The sequence below is a fragment of the Polypterus senegalus genome, chromosome 4 (assembly GCF_016835505.1).
Source record: "Polypterus senegalus isolate Bchr_013 chromosome 4, ASM1683550v1, whole genome shotgun sequence".
Taxonomy (NCBI): Eukaryota; Metazoa; Chordata; class Cladistia; order Polypteriformes; family Polypteridae; genus Polypterus; species Polypterus senegalus.
This window is the reverse complement of record NC_053157.1, coordinates 163509437-163533211: the sequence shown is the minus strand read 5'-3', so window position 1 is coordinate 163533211 and position 23775 is coordinate 163509437. Positions and strand designations below refer to the sequence as shown.

General features: G+C 38.7%; 1 protein-coding gene across 3 annotated transcripts in view; it reads left to right on the top strand.

Annotated features, from left to right (window-relative positions):
* LOC120527777 (coiled-coil domain-containing protein 149-like) overlaps nucleotides 1-23775 on the top strand; it is a 157311-nt gene that overhangs the window by 25661 nt on the left and 107875 nt on the right. For all 3 annotated transcript variants that reach the window (XM_039751592.1, XM_039751591.1, XM_039751593.1), the window contains exon 3: nucleotides 1549-1587. In XM_039751592.1, coding sequence (XP_039607526.1) covers nucleotides 1549-1587 — 39 coding nt within the window. The remainder of the gene's footprint in view (nucleotides 1-1548; nucleotides 1588-23775) is intronic.

Here is a 23775-nt window from a genome sequence, read left to right as displayed (position 1 = left end):
AGGAGCCGGAAGTGGAGGAATGTCGGGAAGGACCGCAAGGGAGGATGGGAAGGATGACGTCAGGGCAAGATGGCGGAGGAAGGGCGGAAGTATCGCACTGCGGTCAATCCAGGCCTATGGTGCAGGACGGTCTTTTTTTCTATGAGGAAGCAGAGGGAGAAAGTTAATACCCCACCATTCCCTGGCGAGTGGTTTCCCAGGTGCTGTCGAATCAATCCGCGGCCTCCTACTCGCGCGTGCGTGACAATATATATATTTGTGCATTATTACAATATAGACATTAAGTAAGTGACCAGCAGATTTAAAATTGTGTAAAATGATAAAAGTTCTTCTTCTAATGCACAGTTTCATAGCTCATAATGTTCTCTGTAAATATAGTCCAGAATCTTAATGCATTCTCATGTGAATTTCTTTTAGGTTTACAGCATATATTAGCAATAACTGGATTAATTGTTGCCTACTTGGCAGCTTCTTTTTGGTGTTGATAAAATTCATTTTCAGACAAGAACAAATTATATTTCCGGGCAATTTTTGTGAGTTTAAATATAAATTATATATAATAAGATACTAAACTTGATCTATTGGTTTAAGAATTTCAAATTGTTTTTACTGCTTCTCTTTGAGGTATATTAAAGTGGATCGTACTGCTAAATATATTCATTAGCATCACTAACTGGTCTTAATTTGGTATAAAGCTAACCAAGTCTTTGACAGCTGATCTTACTGTTTCAACTAAACATTTAATATTAAAATTAATAAATTGTATTAATGAGTGTATCACAGATAATTGCAATAGGACACCTGAAAAATTAGTTTAATTCTCACTTAAGTTTAAGCAGCAAATGCAAAGTTGGAATCCAAGGAAAATAAGTAGTGGTATTACATATTAATATCTTGCAACAATTAACATTAGATAGCTCATGTACATCAAGATAACTATGTCACCTCTTTTTTCAGTTGGTTTCATATTAACAGAGTGACCTAAACTAAAAGGTTCCTTTTTATTTTTTAGATATTTGGTAAAAAATGTTTTACATTAAGGGATTCCATAATCTCAGTGAGAATCTGTGCCATTATGCTTAATCTGTACTGTGCCACCCATCCTTTGAGAAAATCATTATTCTGTTTCTCATTTTCAAAATGTGTTAGACATATTTATTTCTATGAAGTCTTTAAATTACGTTGATGTTAGGAATTCCTACTATCTCATGCTACATTCTAAATGTAAGAGATGTTTGCCATGAATAATACAGTCAAGCCAAGGAACCTGATGCCTTATAAGCTTATACATTTATAACTGGTTTAGAAACTATATTGCATGTTAGTTTACAATACATATTGACAATAATGCATTCATACTCTCGACATATAAAGTGTTTCTGTCAGTCTGCTTGTCATGGTATTTACCACAACAGTGTTACAAATATTTTTTTTTATTTTATTAAATAAATAACTTGGATGATGGTGTTTTTTAAATAGGAAGTGTGAATATCGGTTTGGTTTATTTAACAGCAACGGGAAACATCTGATTTATGTTTACTTTTTTAGGATGGGGACCCTACTCTGCCACCAGAAAAACGGAAACAGGTATGTGCTGCAAAATTTCATTACTTTTGTTCTAGTCGTTTCCAGGCTTTCCCAACTTCATGTAAAATATCATCTACTAATATTTATCCCATTTGTTAATTAGAGAGTTTTTTATGACTGAGTATCCTTATCCTTTTAACATATAGGACATGTTATAATTTTTTGTATTGTGTTTTGAAGATATGACCTATAAATGTAATTGTTATTGTATGTGAAAAGTCAATATCTTAGAACATTTTGCAAATGTTGTTTATATCTAGATTGATAACATAAAAGTTGTTCGATATTTTACTGCATTATTGGTACATGCTACACTTTGAAACATGTTTGTAGAATAAAATAGAATATTTATCATACTAGTGTTCATCACTTCAGTTTAAAGGGCATATAGTATTACTTAGGTTCTGAGTATTAATTCACTTATAAAACATGTTTAAAACTAGTGTTGATTGGTGATATTTGCCAGACTGTTTTTTGCAGTGAATATGCTTTGTTCTCTGGTGACCTTGTTTGCTGAACATTTTCCAAGAATTTCACCTTGCGGCCATAACAAGGGCATGTCTTGCAAGAATCTTATGTTCCACGTCCCTGCAAGATTGCCCTGGGACAATCTCTTGGCACCAAGTCTCATGTTTATGGTCCCCGCAAGATGCTCCATGGCCAGTCTTTTTTGTCTCGCAGGCCTTTTAAATGTCTTCTGAGAACTTCCGAGAAGATCGCGTATCGTCGCCTTGCTTTTCTATTTCTGGATTTTTTTTACATAGAGAGATACAAGGCTAACATGCTTAAACGTTTAAACGTAAAATCAACACATTTGGCTGTTAGGCTAAAAATCTTATTGTTCACTGAACAAGAAGGGCAAATTCTTCTTTATCTGTTCTTTTTCTAATTGCAAATGTGAGCTGCTATACCAAGCTTGCTCATCATCCACACTCAGACAAAAGTGTCCGTTTTGAATACAGGACAAATGAAAAACATCTGAACTCATTCTTCTTTAATTTCTGTTGAAGATGTTCTGCTCTTTTCTTACTTGCTGCTGTTCCCCTCCACACACAGAACCACTCCTTAGATTCCCTTTTCACAACTTATTACTCCAACTTCTTTAAGGTAAAAGTCAACATTTATGCCGCCAATCTCGTCAAAAGTCTTACTTTCAACTTTCTGTTTACAAAAGGTACGGCAGAAAAATGACATGTATGATTCTGTAACTACTGTAATACTTTGCATAGAAGAACAGTAAAACTAAATTATTGTAAAGCTTAGAAGAACAGATTCTAAAAAATAGTGAATTTATTGATTACCAATTGAGTCATTTTGTGTGAAAATTGGCTAATCTCAATCAGCAGCTAATCAGTCAGAGCATTACTAGTCAAAACTCTTTGATCCTTTTTTCTCCCATTTAAAGTGTTAGAAAACAGTGACACCTCAGTTCTTTTTTAGTACTCTTTATGTTAATTTCAGTTATATTGTCATATGAAGTGCTGAAGTTTTATGAAATTCTTACTTGAATTGACTGAGAGAATGAGCCATTTTTAAATTTAAACTTAAGTCATGTGATGACTTACAGCTCCATTGGAGACCGGTCATTTGGCTATTTGTTAAACCAAGCTTATGTTGGTCCCAAAGTGTACAGGTGATTGCAGTTGAGGCTTTGTGGGTCTGGTGTTGATCAGTGCTACATGTACTTTAACTGCCGGTAGCACAAACTGATCTTCACAAGTCTTAGTGGCTGCATGCCAGGTCTATGTAAGGGAAGGCAGTCCTAGCTGAATGCGGTGTGGAGCCGACCCGGACACAGACAGGCGGACATGTTGTTAAATACCACCACACTGTTGTTGCCGGCGCCCCTCGAGCTGCAGCGTCTCCTCCTCCGCAGCCCTCCCGGCTGCTGCCGTGCTACCGGAGCCCGCAGACCGGTATGCACTCGCCACTGACGTGGATCCGGAAAGTCCCTGCCTGGAAAACCAAAAACACACGCGGCCCCCAAGGACCAGCTGCCGTTAGGCAGGGCACTCACATCCCCGGACTCGTCCAACCGAGGAAACGTCCTCGGCGTAGCCTCTCTGGATGCAATGCCGACCCGGGCGCCTCCAACAACGGCGCGCTGGTCGCAGACCGTTGCAGTCATGCCATGCACGCCACCAGCCCACGACAGGGGAAGACGGCTCTCCTGCGGACCCCTGGCTGTCCGTGGGGTTCCATTAACCGGGGCTGTGTGCTCGCAGCACCTGCGGCACGTGGGTGGGGTCCCCTGCTGCGCCGGGCCGTCCACAATAGAATTTTGTTTATCAGGTCCCCGCCTTGAAACAGGCGGAGCATCCTGTCGGCTACGCCAGATGTGGAGTCGACCCGGACACAGACAGGCAGACATGTTGTTAAATATCACCACACGTTTTATTTACAACTATTTACAAATATAATAATGGTCACTTAGACCCAGTCCTGTGCACAAACCCCAATAATCTCAGTCCTGGCCACAAATGCCTTCTTTTCGGGCCGCCTCCACTCCTCTTCTGCCTCATCCTACTTCCACCCGACTCTAGCCTCGAATGAAGGGAGACGGCCCCTATTATACATGACCCGGATGAGCTCCAGGTGCTTCCGACACTCCCCCGTGGCAGAAGTGCCGGCTGTTCTCCCTGCACCTCTCCGGGTATCGTCCTTATTCCCCCCCAGCACTTCCTGGTGTGGTGGAAGTGCTGAGGTAACAGGTCCCCAAGGCATTGGGGCGCCTCCTGATGGTGACCACGGGCCCCTACGGGGTGGGGCTTCCATGCCCCCAGAGCAACCAGGAAGGCGGCCCCCACGTGATTCAGGGTGGGCCTTGACCCTCTTCCGGTCCCTCACGGCGTCCCGGCCGGGTCGTTGCCCCTGGCATCCCTGACAGCGGAAGAATTTGCCATGTAGAGCTTTGCCGAACAGAACATGAAGCATGAAAAATGACTTCAAAAACTGCTGTGTGGTATGCCCAATCAGTGCCCTAATGATTAGAATTCTGCAAGTGCAATGATACTGCTTACTTATTTCTAGTTTGTGGTCATTTATTGTTTGCAGCATCAGTACAGGAAGGTAGACAGCTCAGAAACTACTACAGTACCTCTGCATCTCACCCACCATCTTTCACTGCCTCTATGCAGAGTGTATCATTATATGGCTAGCTGCGCTGTTACACGTTCATGTTTAACAAAAAGTGTATGACCTATAGTGGCCTGTAGTGTACTGGCTAGTTTTAGCCATTTCCAGACCATTATTACTCCATTGTTTTTCTATGGCCCTCCTTCATAAGTGCAGATGGCTTCAACTTGGTCAGTAAATTGATCCTTGGCTATATTAAGTATAAAAACTTTTATACCTATTTCAACAGAGCAGGTGGATGATTATAGTTCTTGATTATCTTTCTTTTCTTCTTTAGGTATGGGACTGTGAAAATGCTTTCATTCAAGTCTTTTTTTAAGAGCTGAGGAACTGCCTTTATTATTGCAGTTAAAAAATAAGACCAAATTAGATTGTTACTGGGAGGATGTCCAATAATCTGAAATTGTAAACTTTCTCAATAGAGGCCCAATTGATGTAAATTGCTGTTTGCCTCGTCTCCAGTTTCTGTAGTCCAAAATCTGTTCGTTAAATTTGTCAACATCAAGAGTGAGGCTTTGGTTGTAGCACTTTACAATTCCAGGTCCATCACCTCATCCATGTAGTCTGACATATTATTATTGGTGATCAGGTCTATGATGATAGTGCTCTCAGCACACTTGGAGGTGAAGTTTGGTTTGTGTCAATCTGCAAAATCAAGAATGAAAAAGGAACAAAACAATGAACTAGCTTCACAATCTGTAACCTTCCAGTCATAAAATCAAGTTAAGTTACTGAGACTGTTACTTTTTGTTAATTTAACTTCTACAATTCTCAGATATGCTATCTATCTTAGATTTTTGTGTCAAATAGTTAGATGTATGTGGTTATTTTGAGAACACGTTTAAATATAGATGCTTTATAATTAACCTTTGGATGAATAAACAAATGCATTTTTTTTAAGTCGCAGTCTCTTGTCTAATCCACAGCATAAGAAAACCTAAAATATGAATTACACAGCCCAAGTTCACATCACCTTTTCTTTAATGATCATTACTGTTAAGATTTTTACAATGGTCTTTGACATTACCATGTATGATGTTTATTTATTATAGTATTTTACTACCTTGCATTCTTAAGCCCATGTATCAAAATGTTATGAACAAAGTATCCAGTGAAGACTACATAATGATGGTGGCATGTCCTGTATCAATGGAGAAATTATTCACAAGAGTTAAAGCAATTTTTTTCAAAATGGTCAATTTTGTAAATTTCTTGTAAAGACTGTATTTATTAAGATAAGATTCAAGTTATACAATTACATTATTCCCTAAAACTTTAGAAAGAAAAGGTATATTTAAAATAGTTTTCCTCTTTTTAAGAATATCCTGTGGTGTTGATCGGTAAAATTCACCAAAACGTTTTCCCCATGAATATGCTCTATTTGCTGGTAACCTTTGTCAACAAATAATTTTCTGGAAATTTGCTATAGGCTGGCTTATATAGATATTTTTCCCAAGCACACCATGATGCATTTGTGTGGTCAGCATGACATCACCGAGCTATAGCAGCTATGCACAGATCTTTCATACAAGCTTAGCTATTCTTTAATTTCTGCTTTGAAGGAATTAAGAACAATACACTTTAACACTATTTTTTTTTATTCTGTGCAATATTAGTTGTACAACTACTGCAAGTGAGTTTTTCAACCATGCCTCAATTATCCATCACTCAATTAATCGTTATTCTCCGTAAACAAAACATCACACACACCAGTGCCTATTACTTTACTACTACTGCCATGTGGTACACTGTGTGCTGTGCACATTGGAACAACTCTCCCTTGTGCTAGTGCATAGGGTTCTTCCCCAGCACCACGTGTCATGCCACATCTTGAAATCACAGTGTCAGTTACTAACCTTCAGTTTTAGTATCGTTTCTCTTTTGTTATGATTAATCTACCATACATTGTAATGGCCAATAAAACGTACACGTGTAGTGAATTGTCACAAAAAATTTTAATTATTAAACATGTATAAAATGGTGAAGGTATTGGTTCAATTTACGGAGTATGAAGAACAACAGTAAACGATATATAAATGATAAAATATATAATATATAAATTATGCCTACAAAATTGAAAAACGTGTTGAGAATGGAAACCACTGATGGTGTTGTTTTCTGCATTAATGTTAATTGTAATTTTCTTTTTAAATTCTGTTATATTATGTTTTTTTAATATGTTGTGACAGGCAGCTTGTGATGAGCTGTGTGGGTGCAGAAAGGGTGGAATGAATGCTGTAAGTGATGGGATTGGGTGAAAGGCTTCTGTTCTGTAAGGAGCGGACATGCCCCGTAGGAGATTAGTGACAGGAGAAAAAAGAAGTTGCGGTGGAAGGAAGTGTTGAGTTGGGAGTCAGGGGACAATAAGCAGGAGTGTTTGCGGTATAAAGATAAAAAGAACTTAGCTGGCAGGAAATAAACTGACTGGTAGGGAAAGCTTTCTTTTATTGTTGTGTTTTCCGTAACCCAGATGAGACAGGGCACCGTTTGTTATAGAATGAAGACTTTAAATAAAATGTAGTGTCATAAGAATGAGTCATAGACATCATAAAGGTGGCTTTGGGGCAGCCACCCCTATATTGTTTCCTGGCTGCAAAAGCTAATTTGAAATAACCACGATGTGCATAGAATAGAGTCCAAAACAGAACTGACTGGCCTTGAGACAAAATGGCCGTTTTAAGCACGAGTAGGGGAAATGACATCACTAGCACCGGAACTGGAAGTGATGTCATCGTGACCGGATGTGACGTCACCATTGGTGCCAGAAGTGATGTTGTTGTGACAGGAAGTGACATCATTGTTGGGATCGGAAAACGGAAGTGACATCATCAGTGGTGTCGGAATAAAGTGGGATTTCCCGGGAATGGTCTGCACAAGACTGAGAGAGACAGTCAGCACACTCCGCAGCCCCCTGGTATGGCGTAGAATTACTATTATTTAGGCCCTTTAGCTGTTTCCCATGTGCACATGTGTGACAGTCGAAAACTCCAGTATCACTGAGTTATATTTGCTTATTGTGTTAGTCGTTACAATATTATATGAATTAATAGCAGAATACCCGCGCTTCGCAGCGGAGAAGTAGTGTGTTAAAGAAGTTATGAAAAAGAAAAGCAAACATTTTAAAAATAACGTAAGATGATTGTTAATGTAATTGTTTTGTCATTGATATGAGTGTTGCTGGCATATATATATATATATATATATATATATATATATATATATATATATATACACACACACAGACACATATATAAACATATATATACATATAAACATATATATAAATATATATATATATATACACATCTATACACATATATATACAGTTATATATATATACACATATACACACACATATATATACATACTGTATATACAACATATACATATCTACATATATACTGTATATACACATATATATACAAATCTACATATATATATCTACATATATATATATATTAGGGGTGGGACTCGATTAAAAAAATTAATCCAATTAATTAGAGGCTGTGTAAGAATTAATCTTGATTAATCGTATGTAATCGCACACGTAAATTTGCCCCAAATCGCAAATGTTTTTTTTTTTTTATTTAAAACGGTTTTAGTGGGCGACAGAATCAAATAATAGACATGGACATGAATATTGTAAACTGAAGCTGTTTTAATTTCTGAAAAAAAGCCTTTAAACTGCATTTGAATTCAAAACAGAAACAAAAATAACATCCCTGGTTAAAATTGGGCAGACTTAAAAATAAAGTGGTAGTTTAAGTACTTTAAGTACATTTTCAGAATAGTATTGTCTTTAAATAATAATAACCAAAATTTCACCATAAAGTGCAGTTTTCTTCTTAAAAAATAAGTCAGAAACATAAAAGGTAATTTGACCAGCTTACTCTTTAAACTCTGAGTAACATTAGCCAAAATTATTTTGTACATTAGGCTAAAACAGTGTGATCATTGAACATTTTGTAATTAGATGTATTTAGAATTACTAACGGTCACGGAAGTCCAATGATCCCCAGTAAGAGCCACAAAGTCCGCTTTCTGTAATGCATCTAATTTTGCTTGCTTTTCAGTGTGCACAAAACCATGCTTTTATCAAGGCTTCGCCGGGTAGTCGAAATGATCAGTCGTAGGAACGCGCTTTATTCCGACTCTAACATTTTTGTAGCTGTGATGTGTGCATCAGTGTAATGGATGTACCAGGAAATCATGCATTGACAAAAGTTCCCGTTTGCTTGGAATTGAAAGTGTGATTAAATGCATTATTTTTTAACGCGTTATGGAGTACATGCATCGAAGCTTCTCAGCTGTGCTTGTGCTAAGAAAGGGAACATTTTAAAAATAACGTAACATGATTCTGCGTTAACCTAATATTTTTTCATACGTCCCAAACCAAGGAGATGCGAAGGTAAAATGAATCGGGTAGCACGCGTACATACTCAGTACATCCCCTCTCGGGAATCGAACCTCGAATGTCGGCGTTAGAGGCAAGACTCTACAATTGCCACAGCGTGTGGCTTGTCTATGCTAAAGTATATATTGTAGATCAGGGTATATATATACATTTATATATATACCCGTGTATCGCAGTGGAGAAGTAGAAGTTATGAAAAAGAAAAGGGAACATTTTAAAAATAACGTAACATGATTGTCAATATACAGTAATTGTTTTGTGAGTGTTATTGAATGTTGCTGTCATCAAGGATTTGATTATCATTATTTCTTTCAATCAGGCTCGTATTTGTAGGATGTGTTCAAGTTACATTCCGTGTTTGTCAATCGTTGTAAAGATAAGAGGTTTCATTCATCGATTAGTTCCTTACTGCATCAATAAACAGCTCGTCTTCCTTTTTATCTGTGATGTGACAAACTGCATGCACGGGTTTTTTTTACACTGTCTTCCTTTAGCAGGACATTCACTTTTTCCACCGTGTGCTTTGTTTCCGCAGTAGCTGCACTTATGAATATGATTCTATGTATAAGGCGCTTCATATTTTTTGCTGCCTTCTCAATTGTGTAATTCGGTTTTTGTTCAGCACTCTTTGGAACTGTTGCTTTTTGTCTGTGCACTGCGTCAGTTCACGTGAGCCGCTTGGTGTTCTTGCATCGAAGGTTCCCAGCTGTACTGGTGCCATCTCGTGTAATGTCAGCTAAGACCCGGCACTTAAAACTTTCTCTCGCAGTTTCAATGAGTTTGTGCCAAACACCACCCTGACCATCTCATCTTCCTCTGCATAAGCACAGTCCTTCACACGTGAATATTTACCGGCAGTGTTTGTATTGGATTGCCGCTGATGGACGGCCTTATATGGGCAGGCACTAAATTACAAACGCTAGTGGTAGCCTATGAACTTAATTTAATATAAACTTACGGTTCACGCCGTGCTTTGTTTCCGCAGTAGCTGTACTTATGAATATGCTTGTATGCATCATTTGCTTCATAATGTTTTTCTGCCTTCTCAATTGTGAAATGGCGTTTTGTGCTGATCGCTGTTTGGAGTTCTTCCTTGTGCTCTACGTACTTACGTAGGAGGCGTGATGATGTCACACGAAACTCCGCCCCCCGCGGCCATCTCCAACTCAAGACTCCATTACATTATATGGGGAAAAATAGCTTCCAGTTATGACCCTTATGCGTAGAATTTCGAAATGAAACCTGCCCAACTTTTGTAAGTAAGCTGTAAGGAATAAGCCTGCCAAATTTCAGCCTTCTACCTACACGGGAAGTTGGAGAATTAGTGATGAGTCAGTGAGTGAGTCAGTGAGTGAGGGCTTTGCCTTTTATTAGTATAGATTAATTTCGTTAATACTATATTTTGTTAATATAGTTTTGTAAGTAAATAAGACTATTCACTAAACTAATCTGTCATTTTTAAAGTAGCTGTTCTGTTGTCTGTCGTTTCTCTTATCCATCATGGCCTCAGTCCCAACCTCTGACAGATAATCGAGGATTTACCATATTTGGAATTTTGTCTTAGGGAATGGTAGTAGTTATTACTTTTTTAAAATCATGTAAGATTTGCCTTTCTATAAATTGACTTAGGTGCAAGGGATGACTAATATGATATAGTGCTACCAGATGTAGAAGCTGACTACTCATTTTGTAACCTTCTGTTATCTATTTTTTTATTACAAAACATAATAAAGTCATTGCTGTTGCTGTCAAGTGGATTATCAAGTATGTTTAAATACAAACCGGATTCCAAAAAAGTTGGGACACTATACAAATCGTGAATAAAAACTGAATGCAATGATGTGGAGGTGCCAACTTCTAATCTTTTATTCAGAATAGAACATAAATCACGGAACAAAAGTTTAAACTGAGAAAATGTATCATTTTAAGGGAAACATATGTTGATTCAGAATTTCATGGTGTCAACAAATCCCAAAAAAGTTGGGACAAGGCCATTTTCACCACTGTGTGGCATCTCCCCTTCTTCTTACAACACTCATAGGCCATAAGGTGAACCTAGAATAAGTGGCTAGAAATCACTTTTCGTTCCCAAGTCTGGGCACTACTTTTTTAATGAATTTCTGGATAGACAACAGTCTTATGGATTCTATGTTAAAAGTTCTCCACAAAAAATACTGCAGTTTTTTGTCAGGATGCAAAAATGTGTATAATTAGGAATTTACAAAAAACGAAAATCTCATGCTGCTAGTTTGGCCTGTAACTTTATTAATACGCATTTAATCAACACAAAATATATGTCAAATCCACATTTATACATGTAGCTATATATCTGAGACAAGTATTGGTGCATTAATCAACTCAATTTTGAAGGAAGACCATGAAATAATGCAATTTTTTTTTATAACGCACTTCATCTTCCCAGATTGGCACCAAATAAAACTGAAGAACAGATTGAAACATAAACATTTTTGTTATGTTTTATTCATCAAAATGTTCAGTAGAGACTTAGGAATCACACAAAATTAAAGATAAAAACAGTTTTTGGTCCAAGTTGGCTAAAATGACTTGAAATGCTGGACTGCTGCACTAATTTTTCAATAACGACAAATATTAAACATTTTACAGCAGCTTCATTACAGCTCAAATCCAACTTACCTGTGACACAGATCACCTTTACTCATCACTACTATCCTTATCACTATCATCAGAACCATCTTCACATGTAGCTCTTTCCTCTGTTTCCTGGAAAACATTTGTGCAATTGAGACAGCGGCATAAATCTGTACAGGACAGATTTGCAGACATACAGGAACATCTTCCAGTCTCACATTTGCCTTGCTTGCAACTGCAGTGGACAACCTACAACACACTATCAAAGGCTGGATTTCTAGCCATCCACGTCACTGTTAACTCCCCATCCTCGAGGTGCCATCCATTGCCAACAGGTGAAGGGGCACACATTTAACCTTTAAGAGAATGTCTCATTATGACTGCTTGGTAGTTTGCCCTTTTGCAGTGTTGGTACAAAGCATCACTTGTCGGAGGCATGGATCGTTCTGGCAAAGCTGATGATGCCATGCAGAATGCTTTGTATCGTGCATCGTTCAGACTTTTAGCACATGATTGGCCATATAGGTGACAGACATATTTGCAAAGCACTTCAAAGGTAGACTGGTCCAAATTAAAACTGCTACCCAGATTTCTAAATGCAGTCAGGTATTCCTCTTTCTCGCAAGCAACAGAAAATGACTTTTTTTTCCCCTTGCCATAAAAGGCACTTGTAGAGCCACAGCCTGAGAAGGTATGGATCCCAATAAGTGCCAAACATACACTGTTGCTGAGAGCTGATGACACCTTACATAAGTCAATGATCCTCGTTTTGTTGCCAACCCCAGTGAAAAAATACAATCTGCATGGTAAATCTGGCTGCAGACTTAATGCAATCACTGCCACATCAGTATCAGGGCTCTTGATGACTACAGTTTGGTGTTCCTGTGCAGCATGTTTTGCATGAAAAAACAACCTGGTGTCACATTCCTCATGATCACGTCAGATTTTCAACAGCACTGACAGTTTGTAAACCTTCTATTACAGCCATGCAGTGACACAGGTCTCCATGTGTTATGTATAAATGTAAGTCCTTACCTAAAATGTTAAGATCAGCGTCTCGCCACATTACATAGAGGAATTCTGCCAGTGCTTCTTTGTTTGTCCCATCCGACAGAAACTTCTTCCATTGTGTTGGTGTCTTTTGATCCCTCCATAAATTTTACCTGTTGTGTGCCACCAACAGCTCTGCGTGATCGTTCTACATTTTTAATACTAATTTCTGGATACTTGTCTATCACAAAAATCTATCCGTGTACAGTTGTGCTTGAGAGCAAGCTTGACTAAGTACTGTAGTATAGTGCCAGCAAGCTCCCCGAAGGTACTTGGTATGGACTGAATGGCTTGAATGACTGCCATGCCATCAAAAAGTATAGCTCCATTTACTGGTACTCTGTCAACTAAACAGTCTCCACCTTTGGTTTCCAGAACATCCATGAGAGCTGATTTGTTTGTTTTTGCAAGAGAACCATCATCACTGGATAAAGTATATGACACAGTTCCCAAGGAGTAGGAGAGAATTTCCCTCAAGTCTATCTTTCTTCTTTGACCTATGACGAGCAGTCTGGAGAAAAGCTTCTTGTCTGCACGTAGAATTACTTCCTTGCCTGCTGCAGATTTCTTCTTTGTCTTGGCTTGATCACTGAATGTCTTTAGTTTTAGTTTTTTGATGGGGGCAAATACGTCAACTGATGGTGATAGCAGTCTTTGGTCCATAAATTCCTGAACAGCACTTTCCCCCTTTTCTGAAGCTGTGAGCAAATCCGTCATAATTTCTTCAGCTGCAACTATTCCAGAGCTAAGACACACAATGCCATCTTGGTGTGAGTCAACAGGATTCAGCATGGAATCTATGGTAGAAATTATTCTGGTCACAGCTTTTTCATCACCATGAATGCGTGTGCTGTCAAGGTCTTTTCGTTTCCTTATGTCAGGAGATTTACCAGCCATTGTCTCACACTGTCTTGCTATGGCAGCCCTTTCATGTTGAGACAATATCCAGCGATGTACTGCATCTCGATTCTGTGTTAATCCTGTCAAACCTCCCTTTGTCTTGGAATCTCTGTTGCATGTTTGCTTAATAGCCTGGTCACAAGCAATCGAGGCAAATCCATGTACACTTTGACGCTGAACAGTCCACTGGCCTTTAACACTGATCTCTCTGTGGCAAGAAGGATGTGTGAAGGACAAATTGACCATTTCCAGCCAGTATGAAGGTAAATACCTAGCATAATTTACATGGTCATAAGCAAAAAACCATGTCATCATCAAGCGCACTGTTGACAGGTGAAACTGCCAGTCTGATTCACGTGTTGCTCTAACAAACAGGAGAAGAATCTGTACCATTTCGATGTATGAACTCCAGAAGGCAAACGTTGGGTTTTCAACACTTCTTCTTTCCACAAAATCTACATATTGAAAACACATTTTGTCAAATTTCTCATTTTCATGCCAAATATCCATTGTCCTGTTCTGGAATGCACATGTGATCTCACTTATGACAGCCATACACTCATCTCGGTCTTCTGGTGGCAAAGAGTCTAAGAAACTGAGAAATCTGATGCGCTGCAGACTCTCATACAGAAGTTTGTGTGCCCTCATGCTGCGGTTATAGTGATGACCACTCATCACTCCATTGATAGATCCTGGAGCAACAACGTCTGACTCAGTTAGTATGTCTTGCAGTCCTGCATCTCCGAACCTTTTTCCCAGAATGCCCAGGTAGGACATGCATGTGTGAAACTCACCTAATCTAATCACTACGCTGAGTGAATTCATCATTTTTCCAGCGTATTTGCTGAGCTTTGGCATATAGAGCTTGATCAAAGACTAACACTATGTGATCCAATTCTAGCTGATCAGCAATATGGACACTTCTCTTCAGAATCGTGTTTACTGTTGACATCTCTGTTGGTGAAGCCTCAATGACAGGAAGATAATACAGTGCTGACTTTTGCAGAGTGTTGTCACCTTGAATAAATGTATGGAAACCTGTCCAGCTTGGAACCGTGCATCTTTCAGCATCAATGGCCTTTACAAAAACATATGCCAGTTCAGTTTTTGCAGCAGACACAGTGTTTAATTTGTATTTGTCTGCGTGTAATGGAATAGTTTCATGATGAAACAAGTTCTGTGGTCCCTGTCTTTTAGACTGATGATACTGTTCAACAGGGATGCTAGGTGGTGCTTTGTATGAAGAAACTCCCTTCTTTAGTGGTTGTTTGTTTGTTAGGGTTTCGGCTACAGCTACAGAACTTTGCAGCATAATGCCATGTGTGTGGTGGGTAGTTCCACGACCAGACAGTGTTTCCTCACCAAAGTCAATATTGTCCCACACAAGTACTGTGGGAACCTTCTTTGAGAATCTCTTTGGTATTTTGTCTCTGCCCTCAACCAGCTGAAGTTGGGCAAGGCTAGTGTCTAGACTGACAACTGTGTCTCTTGATGCACAATGTTCTAGTCTATTTAGAAGTGACAGAATTTGTGATGAACCTGTTAAATGGCACACTGTTAGACCCAGACACAATGATTTAGGTGTCTGCCTCCGGCCCTTAGATGCATGTCTTGACAAATAAAGACAAATAAAGATAACTTTTAGGTTCAAATCATCTGGAATATCAGCATAATGGGCCAGTGCTGGTTCTTCAGTTGCACCAATAATCCATGAAATTAAATTGTACAGTTCAAATGGCACAACAGATTTAGCTGCACTAACATTTAAATCATCTGACGTGGGTGGCCACGGGCATGTCATACAAGGAGAGTCATTTAGAATTATCTTTAATATCAATGCCGCACTACAAAGTGTCCTTGTGTTCTCTGTAGTACCAGCTATTCTACTTGCTGTGCTTTCACCGTCACTTTGATTAGTTACTTCCGTTGACTCAGTTGTTTCTGTACCTGATGGATGAGGTATTCTGTCTACCAGCTTATCTACAGAAAGTGTCTCAACAAAAACCAATTCACTGATGTTGCGCCTGTTGGGAGAGAGAAACACCAGCTGGGGAAAAATCACGGGACAGCCTCCTCTTCAATTTATCCTGCCTGAAATACAATAAATTATGATCACAATCACAAAATATAAATCTCACACACAAAAAACATTGTCAGCTTATTATGATAAAATAGGATTATGTGAATATTATTATTTATAAAATTTTTCTGAGAAAAAAAGTTTGTTTATTTGTTTAAAAGTTTAATGTTTCTTCCAAACCTGCCAAATAAACTTATGGTATTTAAATTACCTGTAGTTTGAAGCATCAAGATCTTCATTGCTTTTTACAAGATTTAAAAACATTCTTCTTAGCCGTGTCATTGTCATCAGCTCTTGGTTTACAATTATTCGATGGCGGATGATTCTCACAGAGAAGATCTTGTAGCTGACATCATAGGTTGGCTCATTTCTATTAAAAGCATCAAATATTTTATGTTCTGTAACTATTACACTGGCTTCTATATTTGGAATGCATATATTGTGTGCATGTACAAACTAAAAGCAACTGACAAACCAATTGAGTTTTTTTTTATTCTTCAGAAAGAAAATACTTACTTGTCCTCACAAATGACTAGACATTTTATTATGCTGAATTATTGTAACAAGCAGTCCATGTAGATTAATGATTAATTTCTTTTCAAATTAGCAATCATTCAAATCAATTATGAATTATATTAAAACGCAATATAACAACTTACTGTTCTTCTGAGGTCTGTGTATTTGTTCCAGTAGACTTTGTCAAGAACCTGGTGTACTGTCTGTAACAGGACTTGTGATATCGTACTTCCAGAGACACACCGTCTTTGTCTTTAATATGCACAAGAATGCTAGTGTCTTCCTTCATCTCAGCTGCTTTAAGCAACTGGCCTGTAAAAAAACAAACATTTAATTAAATGAAATTGCAAATAAATATGTATTTAAAAAAACATAACAGTTCTGACTGTTCATGCATATGTGTATGCAAAAACTGACTGCACTATAAACATTATAATGTACATGTAATTTAAATATTGATGTATTTGAAAGTTAGTTATGGTTCTCAGCATATGGAATATAACTTTAAGTTCAAACGTGTGCTTGTGTGCTTTATACCTGCCGACAGCGTCTCCGCTTGTGAAAGATTGTCCTTCTGGCGTTTGCCTGCCACAGTGATGTACTTGTCCGTTTTCTTGCAAATTATACACAAAGCAGGAAGTACAGGACCCGAACAAGCTATCGGCAGTCCGGTACTGGACCTAAGTTTTTTTGTTGGGCAATACGTTGACGAAATACTATTTCCCGATGACACAGACTGGTCTGTGTTATGATCATCACCAGCTTCAGGGGCCGTGAAACTCGTTTCTCGGCCGCATCCAAGCGCTTTTTGTCAATAAAACGCCGGTAGCAAGTGGAGTGAAACCCTGCGTCTTTGGGCACATGGTCAAACTCGATTTCTAGACAATGTTTGTATGTTTCTGCTATTTTCTGACTCTCACCCTGCAAGTCAAGCCACCGTTTGATGCAGTTTCTAAATGTATCCCACCGTGTGCTTGTAAAATCCTTCGTTTCTTCTTTTTTTATGGACGTGAGATGCATATAGCATTGTTTATAAACCCTTTTACTGACTTTTGGTGGAGGTCTGACAATAATTTCATGCTCTTCGCTACTCAATAGTGACGACAAGGGCGCTGCCATCTTGGACCATGTTTACATGTCATTCCAACGTTATGCCATTTCATTGGTCTAGCGGTAAGCATGTGACGCAAAGCCGCATCTCTCACCTTTAAAAAATGATTACGCGAGGATGGGATTATTGCCAACTTTATACACTTGTAAAAAAATAATTGCTGGATTATACATGGAGAACTTTTATTTTTTCATTCTATACCAATTGATCCTTTTATTGGAATAAAAAGAATGTAGTGCCCCATATATGGGAACGGAATGAAACGAAAAGCTGCTTCACCTTACGGCCTATCAACAGACGTCTGGGGACCGAGGAGACCAGTTTCTCAAGTTTAGAAATAGGAATGCTCTCCCATTCTTGTCTAATACAGGCCTCTAACTGTTCAATCGTCTTGGGCCTTCTTTGTCGCACCTTCCTCTTTATGATGCGCCAAATGTTCTCTATAGGTGAAAGATCTGGACTGCAGACTGGCCATTTCAGTACCCGGATCCTTCTCCTACGCAGCCATGATGTTGTGATTGATGCAGAATGTGGTCTGGCATTATCTTGTTGAAAAATGCAGGGTCTTCCCTGAAAGAGATGACGTCTGGATGGGAGCATATGTTGTTCTAGAACCTGAATATATTTTTCTGCATTGATGGTGCCTTTCCAGACATGCAAGCTGCCCATTCCACACGCACTCATGCAACCCCATACCATCAGAGATGCAGGCTTCTGAACTGAGCATTGATAACAACTTGGGTTGTCCTTGTCCTCTTTGGTCCGGATGACATGGCGTCCCAGATTTCCAAAAAGAACTTCGAATCGTGACTCGTCTGACCACAGAATAGTCTTCCATTTTGCCACACTCCATTTTAAATGATCCCTGGCCCAGTGACAACGCCTGAGCTTGTGGATCTTGCTTAGAAATGGCTTTTCTTTGCACTGTAGAGTTTCAGCTGGCAACGGCGGATGGCACGGTGGATTGTGTTCACTGACAATGGTTTCTGGAAGTATTCCTGAGCCCATTCTGTGATTTCCTTTACAGTAGCATTCCTGTTTGTGGTGCAGTGTCGTTTAAGGGCCCGGAGATCACGGGCATCCAGTATGGTTTTACGGCCTTGACCCTTACGCACAGAGATTGTTCCAGATTCTCTGAATCTTCGGATGATGTTATGCACAGTTGATGATGATAGATGCAAAGTCTTTGCAATTTTTGCTGGGTAACACCTTTCTGATATTGCTCCACTATCTTTCTGCGCAACATTGTGGGAATTGGTGATCCTCTACCCATCTTGGCTTCTGAGAGACACTGCCACTCTGAGAAGCTCTTTTTATACCCAATCATGTTGCCAATTGACCTAATTAGTGTTTATTGGTCTTCCAGCTCTTCGTTATGCTCAAATTTACTTTTTCCAGCCTCTTATTGCTACTTGTCCCAACTTTTTTGGAATTTGTTGACACCGTGAAATTTTGAATCAACATATTTTTCCTTTAAAATGATACATTTACTTTGATTAAACGTTTGATCTGTCATCTATGTTCTATTACAAATAAAATATTGACATTTGCCATCTCCACATCATTGCATTCAGTTTTTATTCACAATTTGTTTAGTGTCCCAACTTTTTTGGAGTCCGGTTTATAGTTAATTGCTAAGCATTTAATTTTAGTGTTACTAATCTTTAGTGTTAATTTTTATTTATATCTGTACCTGATCTTTGTTAGTAATCTCTTTATGAATGTATTTACAGAATAACATTCTACAGTAAAAATTTAAATGTAAAAGAAAATGAAAACAATACAAATATTGCATTAAACTACAAATCACACATATTTTTGTTGCTGTTAACCAGCAATAATTTGAACAAATAAGACACTTCAAAAAGAGAATAAGCAGTATCTTCCTAAATATCAGAAAAAATAGTCATAGTTTTTAAATGAAAATAAGGATGAGTAGCCCTAGTTAGTAATCTTAAGGTAAAAGTAGATGTTAAAAGTTGAAACAGATGACAATGAAAGTCTGCAGTTAAAGAAGTCAGTGTTTTACATTGCTTTATCAAGACATGCATGCTTAAGTTGAAAAAATTCGTGCGAACTAGGGAATCCATTCCCGGGAATTCGGGAATCCCACATGTCATTCCCAGGAATCCTGGGCTCCCGAGGATGACACAGTGCACAGGCATCTCACATGTGAACGGTTTTAGAACGAACAACGTTTATTTTTAATAAAACTACTGCAATATGTTGACACCAATAAAAGACTAACCTTATCTACAAGCAGTTCATGCTGTCATATAAGTACATGTATCTAGTTCAGGGGTGGCCACAGTTTTTCGGCTTGCAAGCTACTTTTAAAATGACCAGGTCGAAATGATCTACCTACATTAAAAATGCTATATAGCTATATATATATATATATATATATATATATATATATATATATATATATATATACACACAGTGCATCCGGAAAGTATAAAAGTTGTTATATTACAGCCTTATTCCAAAATGGATTCAATTCAATTTTTTCCTCAGAATTCTACACACAACACCCCATAATGACAACGTGAAAAAAGTTTACTTGAGGTTTTTGCAAATTTATTAAAAATAAAAAAACTGAGAAATCACATGTACATAAGTATTCACAGCCTTTGCTCAATACTTTGTCGATGCACCTTTGGCAGCAATTACAGCCTCAAGTCTTTTTGAATATGATGCCACAAGCTTGGCACACCTATCCTTGGCCAGTTTCGCCATTCCTCTTTGCAGAACCTCTCAAGCTCCATCAGGTTGGATGGGAAACGTCGGTGCACAGCCATTTTAAGATCTCTCCAGAGATGTTCAATCGGATTCAAGTCTGGGCTCTGGCTGGGCCACTCAAGGACATTCACAGAGTTGTCCTGAAGCCAGTCCTTTGATATCTTGGCTGTGTGCTTAGGGTCGTTGTCCTGCTGAAAGATGAACCGTCGCCCCAGTCTGAGGTCAAGAGCGCTCTGGAGCAGGTTTTCATCCAGGATGTCTCTGTACATTGCTTTAGTCATCTTTCCTTTTATCATGACTAGTCTCCCAGTTCCTGCCGCTGAAAAACATCCCCACAGCATGATGCTGCCACCACCAGGCTTCACTGTAGTGATGGTATTGGCCTGGTGATGAGCGGTGCCTGGTTTCCTCCAAATGTGACACCTGGCATTCACACCAGACTTCAATCTTTGCATCATCAGACCAGAGGATTTTGTTTCTCATGGTCTGAGAGTCCTTCAGGTGCCTTTTGGCAAACTCCAGGCGGCTGCCATGTGCCTTTTACTAAGGAGTGGCTTCTGTCTGGCCATTCTACCATACAGGCCTGATTGGTGGATTGCTGCAGAGATGGTTGTCCTTCTGGAAGGTTCTCCTTCACAGAGGACCTCTGGAGCTCTGACAGAGTGACCATCGGGTTCTTGGTCACCTCCCTGACTAAGGCCCTTCTTAAACTTTTTTCACGTTGTCATTATGGGGTGTTGTGTGTAGAATTCTGAGGAAAAAAATTAATTTAATCCAGTTTGGAGTAAGGTTATAACATAACAAAATGTGGAAAAAGTGATGCGCTGTGAATACTTTCCGGATGCACTGTGTATATATATATATATATATATATATAGCAAAATACCCGAGCTTCACAGCTGATGACATGTGTTAAAGAAGTTATGAAAATAAAAGGAAACATTTTAAAAATAACGTAACATGATTGTCAAAGTAATTGTTTTGTGTATTTGGTGGCAGTGTCACAAAGTTGTTTTCGTCTAGCTGCATCAGAAAATGTACCATGACGTCTGACATATATCTTCATATCTATATAAATATCTACATATACACACACATATATATATATATATATATATATACATATACAGTAGGATGCAAAAGTTTGGGCAACCTTGTTAATAGTCATTATTTTCCTGTATAAATCGTTGGTTGTTATGATAAAAAATGTCAGTTAAATATATCATATAGGAGACACACACAGTGATATTTGAGAAGTGAAATGAAGTTTATTGGATTTACAGAAAGTGTGAAATAATTGTTCAAACAAAATCAGGCAGGTGCAAAAATTTGGGCACCACAAAAAATAAATGAAATCAATATTTAGTAGATCCGCCTTTTGCAGAAATTACAGCCTCTAAATGCTTCCTGTAGGTTCCAATGAGAGTCTGGATTGTGGTTGAAGGTATTTTGGACCATTCCTCTTTACAAAACATCTCTAGTTCATTCAGGTTTGATGGCTTCCGAGCATGGACAGCTCTATTTAACTCACACTACAGATTTTCAATTATATTCAGGTCTGGGGACTGTGATGGCCATTCCAGAACGTTGTACTTGTTCCTCTGCATGAATGCCTTAGTGGATTTTGAGCAGTGTTTCGGGTCGTTGTCTTGTTGGAAGATCCAGCCCTGGCGCAGCTTCAGCTTTGTCACCGATTCCTGGACATTGGTCTCCAGAATCTGCTGATACTGAGTGGAATGCATGCGTCCCTCAACTTTGACAAGATTCCCAGTCCCTGCACTGGCCACACAGCCCCACAGCATGATGGAACCACCACCATATTTTACTGTAGGTAGCAGGTGTTTTTCTTGGAATGCTGTGTTCTTTTTCCTCCATGCATAACGCTCCTTGTTACGCCCAGATAACTCAATTTTATTTTCATCAATCCACAGCACCTTATTCCAAAATGAAGCTGGCTTGTCCAAATGTGCTTGAGCATACCTCAAGCAGCTCTGTTTGTGCTGTGGGCGGAGAAAAGGCTTCCTCTGCATCATTCTCGAATACAGCATCTCCTTGTGTAAAATGGTTGAACGATGCACAGTGACTCCATCTGCTTCAAGATGAGGTTGTAGGTCTTTGGTGCTGGTCTGTGGGTTGACTCTGACTGTTCTCACCATTCGTCGCTTCTGTCTATCTGAAATCTTTCTTGGTCTGCCACTTCGAGCCTTAACTTGAACTGAGCCTGTGGTCTTTCATTTCCTCAATATGTTCCTAACTGTGGAAACAGACAGCTTAAATCTCTGGGACAGCTTTCTGTATCCTTCCCCTAAAACATGATGGTGAACAATCTTTGTCTTCAGGTCATTTGAGAGTTGTTTTGTGACCCCCATGTTGCTACTCTTCAGAGAAAATTAAAGGAGGAGGGAAACTTAAAATTGACCCCCTTAAATACTCTTTCTCATTATAGGATTCACCTGTGTATGTAGGTCAGGGGTCACTGCGCTTACCAAGCCAATTTGAGTTCAAATAATTAGTTCTAAAAGTTTTGGAATAAATAAAATGACAACAGTGCCCAAATTTATGCACCTGCCTGATTTTGTTTGAACAATTATTGCACACTTTCTGTAAATCCAATAAACTTCATTTAACTTCTCAAATATCACTGTGTGTGTGTGTCTCCTATATGATATACTTAACTGACATTTTTTATCGTAACAACCAACGATTTATACAGGAAAATAATGATTTTTTACAAGGTTGCCCAAACTTTTGTATACCACTGTATGCTAGCTTGGCCGTTCCCGGTTTCCCAGGAATTACAGCAGTTTTATTCCCGGGAATGCGGGAATGAAAATGTCCGGGAATCCCAGCTCCTGATTACCTAGTGCGAACTTAAAAAAAAGTCAAAGACAGCTTAATGCCTGTAAATGTTCACAAGATAAAATACAATACTAGCATTAAGTCACAACTTCATCATTCAATAATACTTACCTCCGTCTCTCACTCTAGTGATCATGGCTTCATTTGCCACATGTTGTTTTCTCTGCCACCATCTCTCCCCATTCTGTATGTCAAACGTTTCTGCATTCACTTTACCCAGCAAGGAATAGAGGAACAAAGAGACCATCAATTCAGTGGTCTCCTAATTAATGTAAAAGGTTACTGAGATTAGTTACAGTGAGGGCTGTAAGGGGTGTTTTGTCTCGCCCCAGTCATCTTTAACACCATCATTGTGATGCCACTACTATAGAGACCATCAATATTATACAGAAGCGCAGTATAACAGGGTGTTACATCACAGACAAGTATCTCATGTAGCGAGAATGAATGCCATTACTAAAGTAAGAAACCCAATTCGCACAGTTTAACAAGTCTCGTTTCACTACAGACCCAGATGCACCACATACATCATTTCTAGCAGAAGCATCAGTTTCAACCTTATAAAATGACAAAAATATAAAAAATATAAATAAAATGCATTGTACTCACCAGAAATTCTGTTTATTTCTACACAAAATCCATCCTTGTTTCTTTCCTGAAGAACAGTTCAGTCACTCTGTTGTACAGGTTATCTGTGCATCTCAGTCCTTTTTGATCACCATGAAGGCTAATACTGAAAGTCGAGTCTGTCTAGCCATGTTTCTGGCATAA